Below are 13605 nucleotides of genomic sequence, written 5' to 3'. Positions count from 1 at the left end.
TGAGGCCAGTGAAGATTCACAGGCCTAGGTGTAATATGAAATAGGCTAATTCTAGCATTATTCTATCATTTGTCCTCAGGGTTGTAAGTCTGTCAGCGACAGATTAAGACCCGGCAGTCCGCTGCCTGGCAAAAAGAGACAAATGGACACAAAACCTATGAAACAGTGCCTCTTTATTTTTCCCGCACTCACTCCAAAATGCATATTTACATGGCATGCCACATCAATACAGGAACTGACTATGGACACAATCGATAACACTTAAGAATCTGCTCTAGGAGTAGGGGCAAGGGAGTTATCCCATGAACAATGTCCCAAGAACAACCAACCTAGAGATAATAGAAATAAAGCAACACTTTTAATCATCCATAGAAAAAGTTTAATCTTAAATCAGGTTGTTTCAAAGACTTAAAAAGTGACAAATGTTGCCCCGTTGACATGTACTGACTATGCTTAGTTCCTATATTTAGCTTCTCGTTTGAACAGCGGGCCGGAGTTACGGATGAGTCGTAGATGGAGATCACCTACAGTTCTGCAGAAGACCATGACATGGTAAACTTGGGATGGACTGGAAGTGTAGATTCCCTCCTCTTTTGGAAAAAATGATCTACAACAGCAATTCAGTGATGATCAGGAAAAAGCTGGTCAGCTCCATTAACTGTCCGGTCCAGTAATCTCAAAGTAACTCAAGATAGTGTCCTTGTTCAGGTAATCATCCACAAGGTAATAATCCACAAGCACAGTGTCCTTTAAAAAAAAATAAAAAACAAAAAGGACACGAAAGGAGTGAACTCCAGAAGATCCAAAAGAGGGGAGAGAAGTTAAATACATAAAAAAATATATAACAACAAAAAACCCACAACTCAATGCATGAGTTTGTGCGCAATAATGGGGGGAGGAAAAAAATCTGGACAAGTTCTTCGTAGCGAGATCCTTTGAGAAAAATGTTGTCTTTGCTTAATCAGTATTTCCTCTTGTGTTAGGATAAACAGTCTTTTGTATCAACATTCAAACACTTCCTCCCTGACTCATTCTCTCTCTCACTCATGCTCACATACATACACACACACGCACGCAGCCAATTACACATGCAATGTGTTTTCTGAATGAGGGGCTAGCCACAGCATTAGATCAAGCCCCTCCTCTTCTTGTAGTCCTCCAGGTTGAGGGACCTGCGAGGAGCACCGTCCTTCACCGGCAGTGCATTGGAGCTTACTGACAGAGACTTCGCCTCTGCAATGAAGAAGAGCCATCTTAATTAATGACCCTCACTCAAACTCTGTTCAAGACTCATCTTAAAAGAGCAGTCCATAGCAGATAAAAACAACATAAGACTCGAATAGAACATAAAGATAGATATAAGAATAGGTAGCCTAGGTCCATAGCAGATAAAAAAAACAAGACAAAACATGAATAGGCCAAAAATATACACATAAAAAACAATAGGTAGGTTTAGGTTATGTCTGGTGCAGAGGTGTGTGACCAGGCCAACTTTTGAGTCCCATTTCAGTCTCAAGTCTTGAAGCATCACAAGTCTCAAGTCTGAATGTAGAACACCAAGTCAAAACAAATAAATCAATCGATTTAATACTTTAAAGAAAACTAAATATCTAGGACTTTTCAATGCAATATGGTTTTAAGAACATCTTGAGTTTGATTTCTATAATCAGTTTCAACTTCAATAAATGCAATAATTCCATACCAATTTAAATTCAGTTGTCTGCTGGAATAAATCTCATCACTTTCAATCCAAGTCATTTAGACAAACAATATATTTTGTGAAGACACCATTTCAAGTCATCAAAGTACAAGTCAGTGTCAATTCCTAAGTCACCATAACCGCAAGTCAAGTGAGAATCTTGAGTTCTCTTGATGCATCGAGAATCAAAAATTGTGACTCGAGGCAAAGTCATGTGACTTGAGTCCCCGTCTCTGGTGTGGTGTGGTGGGCAACAACAACCATGTTTAACCAACAGCCACATAAAAACACACAGTGAATCATCTCACCTGCATTAGGAACCTGCAGGTCAATCTTGACATCAAAGTCATGAACTTTAAACAGGTCCTCTGATAGGTCACTGGTTGGCTTGGGGGCATCTTTCTCTTTCTGGCTGGCTGCCTACATCCAAATAAATTGAAGAGAAAAAAAGACCAAGGTTCAGTTCCAGGCAACGTTGGTTCTGGTTATCGCTGGGAATGTGTCAATACCTTCAAATGAAATACATTTCCCTATGCAAAATAATTAATTATTTTCCAAACTTGTGCACTAAAATGCACTTTAATTAATTAAAAAGACAACCTAAATAAAGAATTAAACATTTTGAAGCTTTTTGATACCTTTCAAAATCTGTTGAGGCCTTAAAATGTATATCTAGAGTTGTAGCCAACAAAAGGTCCCTCATCCTGCTGTATTGCAACAGTGACTGCAGCCTATTCTTTCAAAAATGTTTTAGACAGAAATTTAACAAACATTATTGTAAAACACAAAATCAGAGTTCCACGGCACTGGAACAGTTTCCAAAGAGCACTGTGAGTTAAACGTTTCACACCATTGAAGCACACCGTGTACTTTGCTCAACCTTGCTAATTAAAATGGCTAAATGTGTGCACCCAGAATAAATACACTCAGAACAGTTACTGATAGGTATCATTCTCCACTCTAGTCATTATTCTCTGGTGTTTATCTGAAATCGAAGATGCCTGTGAAATGCCCTCATGCATGACATGTGCATGTGAACCACAAACATGCAGACTGTGTCAATGTAAACAATGTCAGCATAGCATACATGTTACACATCACTTGTTGCATGGCTAAAAACTGGGTCAACACAACCAGATGAGTAATGCTACAGGCCAAAAAGAGAAGTGGATCTTGGTTTCTTCCTTACCAGTCTGCTCCTGTCTGTAGAATTGGGATCTTGCATCTCTGACCCAGAGCCATACTTCTGGTTTAGGTGAGCAATGATAGCTGCATGGACTGTTGGGTCTCTGGCCTACAGAACCAAGAGCAGATTGACACAACCTTGAGTAACCGCTGCAGATTCATCAGTGTCTAGTGTCTGCATTGTAGATATCCTACTTTGAAAAATCAATGGAAATCTTACATTAGACACCATGGTAGGCTTGCACTGTCTTCGGGTGAAAGGATCCATTTGCTGGTTTTTGGCATTTTGCCCCTCAAGCTGTGAGGTAGTAAATCAGGAAGTAAAGAGTATTTTAAACATAATCTTTTACATTTCAAAATCATCACAGTCGAATACATGCAGGTGTGAGGATGATGCTGGAGGCGGCGGGCACGTACCACAAGAGCTTTTTCAGATTCCACAATGTTCCAACTCCTGTTCCTCTGATTAATGTAGCTGGAGGATAAAGAGATTGAAAGAGGCAAACAAAAATACTGGGTATGAACAATCTCCTCCAAAGCAAAGCATCATGCTATTAAGGATTGTATATTTAAATATACAGTATGCCATGACAAAATTGTTTATTGATACATTCCTGCCTCACATTTTAAATCTGCAGCAATAACATGTTACCATTAGAGCTGCCGAAAATAATCGATTCAGAGATGCATCGCGATGCGGACGTGCACGATTCTGCATCGATTAACAAATATCAAAAATCGATAAAAAAAAATATATATATATATATATTTTTTTTATAATCAAATAAAATAGAATGTAAGTACATGCAGTTGTTTATTTTAATTATGGATCATAATACAATGCAATTCCAAATGCACTTTTATTTTAAAAGTAGCCACACAGTGAGAAAAAAGAAAGTGAGAAAAAATAAATCATGTATTGCGGAAAAAGTGATGCATCGATTTAATATGCATCGCGATGCATCGTGATGCATCGTTTAATCGAATCGAATCGAATCGTAGACTTGTATAATCGAATCGTATCGAATCGTGAGATCAGTGAAGATGCACAGCTCTAGTTACCATGCCCATTACACTAGCCCAGTGGGTCTCAAACTTTTTTGGCTTCAGTACCCCCTTTCCATGATTTCGGAATCCAAGTACTCCCTTTAAAGAAGAATTTTGTTTTTTTTTAACCTGCAGCCCTCTCCTCACATTAATTATGATCTGACGACTCACCCAGTGTTCTCCGCAGTGTTTTTGTCCGTCCTAGGCGTCAGGAAAGTCTTGCGGGACTTGACGAGAGTTGTGTTTCACTGACCCGACAGGCGAAAATGGGAAGACTAACTACCGGTGAAAAGAGCCCGGGGGAGAATTGCAGTCTGATCATTCCTTAGGGAACAGTTTATGACGATATGCGTCGAAAATGGGAATAAAACTGTCTATTTAGATGGAGGAAAAGCACGCTGCCACTTGGCCCCCACGGAGCTACATTCTAGGACTGGCTTGGACACTATTGATCTCAAAACAACGCCTAGGACGGACAAAAACGCTGCGGAGAACACTGGGTGAGTCGTCAGATCATAATTAATGTGAGGAGAGCGCTGCAGGTTAAAAAAAAACGAAATTCTCCTTTAACCGACTACAACATTTTGCTTAGAAAACTGCCAGAGAAAACTATAGATGCAATGCCTGAATGATAACCCACATTTTGAAGAATATAACATTACAAAATAAGAAATTGAGTGAAAGAGCTGCAATTAGTGCCTCCTGAGCAGATTTATTTTAATGTTTCATTTATTTTCATGATTTATTCTGACATTTTCCCATTTCCCCCCTTTCTCTCAAGTACCCCCTGTAGTACCTCCACATACCCCTAGGGGCATGCATACCCCAGTTTGGGAACCACTGCACCAGCCCAAATAAACTATGCTGTATTTTAATTTGGGTTAAGGTTGTGGGTCACATTTTCTGCCAAATCTGTAATTTCCATTCCAGGAAGCTGGTTAAGTAATGTTTTTTCAATCAATGGAATGGAGAAATGCACCATTTCTGATAGAAAACAATGTATATGGGCTACTGCAGCAGCATTGCTAACATTTCTTCATTCAGTGGTTTAAAAGAAATCGAAAGGGCGATTTGAAAATCCAGCACAATTATCCCAGAAGTGAAGCCAGGGACATTTTATGTTTAAGACTTTTTATAAACATTTATAAGTCTAAACAGATTCAGTCAGCTATAATTGTGACTGACAGACCTGATGGCAGAGATGTTCTTGGTCCTCTGCCTGTCAAGTGCTTCTGCCCTCTCCTCTAGCTCGTTCAGCTCATCCTGGATCACTTTCACTTTATCCCCGTCTCCGCTTTCTTCTGCCATGGCCTTTAGTAAAAATACAGACAGAAGGGATAAGCATAACATACCAGAAATTGATATACATGAGAAATCTTGTGCAATATTTCAAAGGCATTGTTTGTCAGCACCTTATTCAAATGTTATGTTTTTGTTGTTGTTGAAAAGCTGATTTGATTGTACCGGTTTTAGTTTACACCACCCACAATTATTACTTGGGACGTGTGTTATTTGTTTTTTTTATCCCCTCAAAAGATGAGTCCATCTACCAGTGACCAAGCTTCACATTTAACATTTGACAGGTTGTAAAGTAGGTTATTTTACAAATGTAAAATTCTGTGACTTTTCCATCACCTCAGAAAAACAACTACGGTATATTTCTCAGTACCTTATCTTTGAAGAGTTGAGTTTTCTTCATGGCATAATTTGGAGGTGCTTTTCTGAATCGGTCTTTCTCTTTCACAATCTGCGAAGAGAACAAAAAAAAGTATATATGTTTTTCTGTACTGCATAATGTATGAGAGCAGAGAAACAAGTGAACATGAGAGAAATGGACTTACATCCTCTATGTCTTTGTCATTGAACTTATGGTTCATAGCCTCTTTGATGGACTGCTCCTTTTTGGTGATTTCATCAAGAGTTGGGACTTGCATTGAAGCGATTATCATCTGCAAAGGAGAAAATCAACACAGCACTTTAAGTTGTGCCACCCAACTTGTCAGATCACACTCTCTCTCTGGCCCCTCCCCTTAATCCGAGCTTTTCTATGACATATTTTTGTTATATCCACTTACCGCCTCTTTCCATTTCATGAACTCATGTTCTGTAAACTCCTGATTTGACACAAACTCAAGTCTGAAAACCCGTGTGTCGCCGCCGTGCCTGAGAAAAACACACAATATCTAAAGTCATGTTTTTGGGAGCAGGGATATTGGAAGAGAACGTCCACTGTTTGAGTCTTGGATTCCTACCTTAATTGTAAGCCTTTGTTTGTTCTCGTTGTTCCAAGCTGGTAAACCTTAGCCGTCTCGACCACATCCACTATTTCAGCAACCTTTCAACAGCAAGAGAAAGGAATATAATTACCTAAGCATTCATCATTTAGACCTTATTTAACCAGGCAGGCCCCACTGACATTCAAAATCTGTTTCAAGAGACCTGGCCTTCATGTTTTGACTGAAAGTCAGATCACAACAACACAAGAGCGCATTTCTATTCAAACCAGGTTTAACCAGGCAGGTTAAACCAGGAGTCCAACTTACCCTATAAACTGGTTTACTACTGCTGTTCCCAATCCCTATCCTCACAAAGCAGCCAGTCACAGTCTTAGCAAAGAAGGGCATGTGGCACCAGCGCTCCAGCTTGTGCCTGGACAGACGGACCCGGTTTAGCTCATCCGGTAGTGAAACTGGCTGGGACTTTGGTGGAGTCTCCTCTTTTCTGATAGTGGAACAGAGTAAAGAGTTATTAAAAAAATTGTGACATGATTGACTCTGTAATACTGTTCAGCAGAAAACCAAATGACGTGACATTAACACTGATCATCATCATCAGGTCGAGTGGGTTCCTCGGGCAATGAGATAGATTGAGGCTGATGAGATAGAAAAGTGTAGCGAGTCTCGTGATCTGCCTTTTAAATTGTTTAAATGAACAGGTACAGCAGTTTTTAAATCTTCCGGCAGAATGATACTCACTCATCATCGTCATAAGATGAAGAACGTGAACTCCGATCACTTTTTACTGATGACTTGTCATCGTCTTCCTCTTCTTCCTCCTCATCATCAGAGTAAACCTCGCTGGTCTTCAGGGGCTGACGCTTGGCTAGCAGTTCTGCTGCTCACCAAAGAGGTCAAATGTCAGCATTCTGTACAGACTCACAACAATGGAATCACCAAAAATTGAAATATCCGGACATTAACTGTACCAACCTGTTCTGTTCTTCTTCTTCTCGCGCTCTGCCTTCAGTTCTTCCATGGCCTGGGACTTCTTGTCGAGTTTTTCGTCACGCTTTGATCGTCTCTCCTTGTTATGTGACATGACCTAGAGAAGAGTGCAAGTTGCAATCGCAAAGACAAGCCGTTGTAATGCTGTAGACGTACTTTAGTCTGACTCTTTAATGTTAATGCCAATGAGTACGGTATTTTATAAAATTATTCAGAATTAATCCCCATGCACACAAAACAAACTTTGCAGCAATTAAAGCAGAAAGGTCCAAAATGTGTCTTTAGAGGGGCAGATATATTGTGTTGTGCTGGACTTTCTGCTTTATCTTAATATTTGATCTCTGATTTGAACTCATGGCTTGAATGGTCCCCAGCATCAATTTGAGTAATAAAGTGCGCATATTATCTTCAGGGATCTCTAAAATGGTCTAAGATGCTCATGAAACTGGACTCACCACTTGTGTGTCTGGAACCTGAGATAGCTTTCTTTTTTCTTGCTCTTCTTCCTGCTTCTTTTTCTTCTCCTCTTTCTCCTTCTTCTTTGCAGTCTTCAACTTCTTTTTAATTTCAAACCTGTCAAAAACATACAAAGTAAAAAATGAGGTGACACTGTGGGCATGCACAATATGCCACAATGCAGAGATATCCAGCTGATTTCTCTGGTGTGGCTTCCTCTAAAGCATGTGAATCACTACTTCAGTCTGTGAAAGGAACATCTCCTCACAAAAGTATGTCTATAGAGACTTGAAACAATCTTGGGTCAAACAGTGTTTGCAAAGCACAGTTCCAACATCAGTTGCCACATCAGGACAAATCAGTGTCAAGTAAGTGGTCAATAATACCAGAATCATTTACAGTTATTATAGCCCATTTACTTCTCATCTACATAAGATTACGGAGTTGAAATATTAACAACAACCTAATATCAACTTCTGTCTAGCATTTTGCCATGCATGCTTTATGTAATTGAATTTTTCAACAGTTGCTTGTTTTTCATTGTTTTTTAAATACAAACTTTGCAGTGTTAAACTTAACTGCTGTCCCAACAACAAAGATGCCCTTAATAAGAAGACATGGATGTAACAATAACATTTGTACACCAGCATGTGTTTGAGGGATTATAATTGCTAGCGGATACTTTCACTTCTTTCTATAGGTGTCAGGTGATTGACAGTAAGCAGAGCATAACCTACTGTAGCACTGATATGAAACACTCAACTTGGGAACTGTGAAATGACAATAAGATAGAAACACTGACAAACCCAAATGAGGGCTTGATTGTGATGCTTTACCTACTAGCTCTGTAACAATTTTACTTTTTCATCAATCAATCCAAGCAGTCAGATAAATATCAAGTCCCTTTTTTACTTTAACGTGCTTTAAAATCTGAATGTCAACAGAAATTTAAACAAACGATTCAACGATTCATCTGTCAACGATTCGATTCACATGTCCGCATCGCGATGCATTGATACGATTAATTTTGACACCCCTAATTACACCCAAATCACCCATTTGGCTGGAGCAAAACAACAACAAAAATGGATGGCAGCAGCTTCTTCTGAAGGGAGGAAAACAAGCACCAATATCTCCAACTATGCTGAGAGGTGCAACCGACAATTGGCACACACGAAAAATGCACATAGCTTAAAACAAATGCTACAAATTCAAATTCTTTGCTAATATTATTTTCTTTTTCCCCCCCTTTTTATTCTTGCAGCTCCTCACCAATGTCACCACTCACCGTCTCTTGAGCACCTCTCTCTTCTCAATTCTGTTGAACAGCTCTTGTTCCCTCTCCTTCTCTGTCATCTGCTCCAGTCGAGCCCTGTCCTCCGCATCTCCCATCAGGTCATCGTCGTACCCGTCCCGGAACACGTCGTCCTCGGAGGAGTCCGAGTCCGAGCTGGAGGATGAACTGTTGCTCTCTGAATCAGACACCTCTCCTGATAGACACAAAAAAACAGATACCTTACCAACAATCAGAGAAGAAGAAGATAGCCGCTGTGTAGTCTCTCCCCAGACTCAAATATTACATTGAATCGCTGCGCTCCGCATACTACATGAGTCTGTGCCAGTTAACAGCCACTGGTGGTTTTGAAGGCGGGTTGAAATTGAATGAGTGACAGGTCGTAGCACCGATGAGAGAGCAAATGGGCTGCGCCTCCCGTGTTGTCTGATCGCAAAGTCGTTACTGATTGGAGAGGACTGTAGCCATCACTGGCATATGACTGGCCAAGTGAACGGTTCCCTCCCATAACCAGCCCTCTGAGGGAAAGTGTCCCAGACCCAGAGAGAGCTCTGCAGCATGCAGTAACGTAGTGTATCGGCATAAGAATTGTCATGGGTCTGGCGTCGAGACTAGCCACTGTGTGACTTAGTGCCAGGGAGAGGCAACACAGTGACAGTAGAGCAGAGCCATTGGCCGGGTTGTGAAGCTCTACCTCATGGTGAGAAAAGTGCAGACCTCTTATCATGTGAAGGCGCCTTTAGACCTATAATACTGCTATAAGTTGCTATAATGAGGAAACAACATATAATACTGCTATAGCCTATCAGCTGCTAAAAAACAACAGCAGCAAAAAACGATCGGCATGATGATCTGTATCGGGGCGATACTGCTCACAGGCGATCGGCAATCATGATCAGTGGCAACAAAAATTGTTCCGAGCACCCCTAAAAATCCTGCAAATCCTAGAGTCATATGATCAAATGTTTCCTGTCCTCTTTAAGTACACACATTCAATACTTCAGTATAGGGGCTTGAATTAGTGAAGAAATATTAGCTTTGCATCTGGGCACTTGGGTACTGCTGACCCAATTGTTCACTGATCAAACTGCTGTAGGAGCTTTTTAACAATATTCATTGTGGAAAATCCAGATTCACATCGATATGAGGAACCAAACATGGTGGGCACATGAATGGTCGCCTTCTGAAGATGGGGACAGTGACCTGCCTCACTTTGAAAAAAGTGGCAGAAACAAAGCAGGGCAGTAATGTGTGGTTTGTTGCCAGGCAACCAAAGTAGTGCCGAGTTGTTCTCTTGAGAAGTGATGCATGACGCGCTGATTTTCTGCCCTCAAGTTTAACAAATTTCAAGTCTTTGCGCGACCGACCACTGCAGAAAAATCCATGATCCACTGCGCCGCTGGTGGTGAGTGTGGAATCTGCGCCTATTCCATAGGAAAATAGTGGCACTTTGAGCTGACAGGCACACTGCACACACACACACAAGCAGCTCAGTGAAAGTAAAAATCAAGGATGATTAACTTGCGCTCTGCAATGTGTGTCACACATGCGCTCGTGATCACTTGCTCACAAGTAAATGCATGTTCAATCACACCTGTTCAACACACTGTCCAGTCTGGATTGATTTGTAGTTCAGTCCAGAATTTGAGAAACCCTGTTCTAAGGTGTCCCTACTAGCAGCCAATTTGAACTTTATGCAAAACACATGACACATTTCATAATGTTTCACAAAGCCTTTTGACCAGAAATTATTTTTCAGGAGTTTTTCAAAATCCAAAACTTTTACAGATTTTCCATAACTGTAGTAACACTGCATACAATAGGGTGGCAAAGTAAGACAAATAAACAAAATACAGTACCAGCTTAGTTGCTTCCCTAAGTGCCAGCTGGGATCAAGGGGATGAGCGACTGAGTCACCCAATCCCAGCCACATTAAATATTCTACCCATTGACATGGCACACTGGTGATACCTGTAATCTACAGTTCATAATATGTCATGCCATGTTGTCTTGCACTGCATGCATAATACTACTATCCTGGAGCCCTGTGTGTCAGTAGATGCATGGGGAAAAAAATATTCTGGGCCTGATAGTACACCAGCTGAAGTAGTCTCAACACCAGACCCATGAGAGTTCTTACGCTGATACACTACATTACTGAATGCTGCAGAGCTCTCTCTGGGTCTGATACACTACATTACTGAATGCTGCAGAGCTCTCTCTGGGTCTGGGACGCTTCCCCCCAGCCGGCTGGTTATGGGAGGGAACCGTTCACTTGACCAGTGATATGCCAGTGGTGGATTCAGTCCTCCCCAATCAGTAACAACTTTGCGATCAGATGACATTTTTCGAACCGCTCTCTCATCGGTGCTATGAGCTGTCACTCATTCAATTTCAACCCGCCTTCAAAAACCAGCAGTGGCTGTGAAGTGGCACAGACTCACTTATGTACAGGGATGCAAACTCATGCTGAGTGAAAAAGGTGACAGATACACAAAACCACTCCGAAAATAGTGCCCTATTTTGGGATCAAAAAGGTGGCTGTCACCTAAAAGTGACTACTTTGCATCCCTGTATGTAGTATGCGGAGCGCATCGATTCAACGTAATATTTGAGTCTGGGGAGAGACTACAGCTGAAGTAATGAAAACACATTCTGTCTTGCCAAGATGATTCTCTTGCATGCAAAGAAAAATTTAATTAAGTTGCTTCTAAAGCACAGATCATCTCTTCCGCATGTACAGCCTGAAGAAACTTACCCTCCTCTGGTGCAGAGCTCTCCGCTGAACTGTCTCCATCTGAGCTGCCAGACGCTGCCTTGTTTACCCTCTTCTTTGTTGCGTTCTTCTTGTCAGACCCCTTCCCTTGCTTAACCTTCTTTTTGCCTTTTGTGCCACCAACAGTCCACTAGATAAAGCATCAATTTTGGTTATCAAATAATTGTAACTAAAATAACAAATACTTTCTTGGTGAAAACGTATATCAGGTGTGCCTGATATCTGAAAAGAGCAATCTGAAATTCATGTTTAAAAAATATGGCCTTCATTTTCCACTTGTTACATCCAGAAAAGAAAAGGAGTGAAATTCTGTAGAGTAATTAGTCTGTCATACCTCGTCATCACTGTCAGATGTCTCAGAGTCTGTGGAGGCAGCAGGCTTACTAACTGGCTCTTCCTGCTCACCTGAGTCAACCCGCTTCCTCTTCGCCAAAGACAACAGCTCCTGAAAGCAAGAGGTTTCCAATGAAATAACATTCATGCAAAGAAGGAAAATGCACTCAAATATTATATTGGGGGAGGGGGGTGGAACAGCTGAAAACCCACACTTGAGACAAGAGGTGGTCATAAACTCATAGCACCAATGCAAAGATGTATTAAGACACTGCATGCATGCACTTAGCGACACAGATCTTAACTCACAATGACATGAGCTCCCTGCAGAAAACTCACCAATTATTAAACACCAATCAGATGGAAGCTTTGTGACTGTTTGATATGACTGGGTTATAGTCAACTTTTGTGAACTCAGCTACCCACCAGCTAAAAGTCAAGAGACAACTAGAGAGGGGGCATTCAATCGCTGAAATGCACCAATTGACAGATGCTGATTTGAAGGGCATGGCCACTATCTCGGGGTTAGACAGGTTATGCACACATAAGTACCCTAGAAATCAAATTTATGATTCGTTCCTGTGAGGCTCTCCCGCTATTTGACAGACATGGAAGGCTGTTTGTCAACAACACCGAAATAGAACTTCAGCCCTGTGCCCATGACGTCATTCAGGAGATAAGGTTCTAAACCCAATGCGACACCACACCGACTTCAGTCAGTTGTCGTTAAACACTTCCCACTCTTGTTCGCATCTTGATAGCCAACGTCCCCCGTTTTGTATAAGTCATAGGCAGCCAGCCAGCTCACTAGCCAAAACCAGCAAGGCCTATGGCGCTGTTTTCGTGCAAAACAACACTGCACGAGAGCTATTAACATCTCTTGGAATGTAGCTAGCTAACGTTCCCGTTAGCGTAACGTTAGCTAGTTGCTGAGGCTCAAATGTAAAGAAGTTCCGTCTGGGCCGTACCAAAAACATCATTTATTTGACTCGGGGTTATCACGTTTGTTCACAAATGAATTTTATTTTTATGTCGTTGAGCAAGTGTTGTACTCATAAACGTTAGCGCTAGGCCTACCAAACAGGCCAGGCACAGCGCAATCACGGCTAATGTGAGCTTGGTTAGCACACATTAGCTTCACCTCAAAGTGTTGACAACTTAAGAAACGGGCAAAATGAGAAAAGCTGTGCCCTTACCTGATCTAAATTATCATCACTAGCACTGTCTTCAGAGTCGGAGTCAATCACGACTCGACCTTTCCGTTTCTTTACATTCACCATGATTAGCTACCAGGCTAACTTGCTAGCTACCTCTATGTCGTCTGAATGTTGTTTGACGGTGAGCGGCGGTAGCTAGCCAGCCAGTCCTGCCGTGATGCTAGGTAGCTAGTTGGCTCTGCAGTCAGTCACACAAAGGCACCACTGAGCATGCGCGCTCATAATGATCGCAGTTTACTAGTTTACTAGTTTTGTATCACCATCGATAACAAAAAAATATATATATTAAGATACATATTGTGCACGTGTTTCTCAAACGTTTTATCAGTGGAGCTGATGGAATTGGGAGGGAAATGCAATATCCGAGAGGGAAC

At 41.3% G+C, this 13605-nt stretch overlaps 1 protein-coding gene across 1 annotated transcript; it reads right to left on the bottom strand.

Annotated features, from left to right (window-relative positions):
- Nucleotides 1–154: 154 nt before the first annotated feature.
- rtf1 (RTF1 homolog, Paf1/RNA polymerase II complex component) lies at nucleotides 155–13340 on the bottom strand. The gene is made up of 18 exons (XM_083632505.1): nucleotides 13211–13340; nucleotides 12016–12126; nucleotides 11664–11811; nucleotides 8900–9101; nucleotides 7611–7728; nucleotides 7141–7252; nucleotides 6907–7045; nucleotides 6475–6652; nucleotides 6184–6266; nucleotides 6007–6094; nucleotides 5773–5880; nucleotides 5601–5678; nucleotides 5121–5242; nucleotides 3302–3359; nucleotides 3105–3182; nucleotides 2889–2993; nucleotides 2008–2119; nucleotides 155–1233 (listed from the first exon to the last, which is right to left on the bottom strand). The coding sequence occupies exons 1-18, from the start codon at nucleotides 13292–13294 to the stop codon at nucleotides 1127–1129; spliced, it is 2031 nt and encodes a 676-aa protein (XP_083488631.1). The 5' UTR covers nucleotides 13295–13340; the 3' UTR covers nucleotides 155–1126.
- Between the last annotated feature and the right edge of the window lie 265 nt (nucleotides 13341–13605).

Source organism: Poromitra crassiceps, assembly GCF_964638095.1.
Source record: "Poromitra crassiceps genome assembly, chromosome: 3".
NCBI lineage: Eukaryota > Metazoa > Chordata > Actinopteri > Beryciformes > Melamphaidae > Poromitra > Poromitra crassiceps.
Note: the sequence above shows the minus strand (reverse complement) of the source record. Positions and strands in the feature narration are given on the sequence as shown.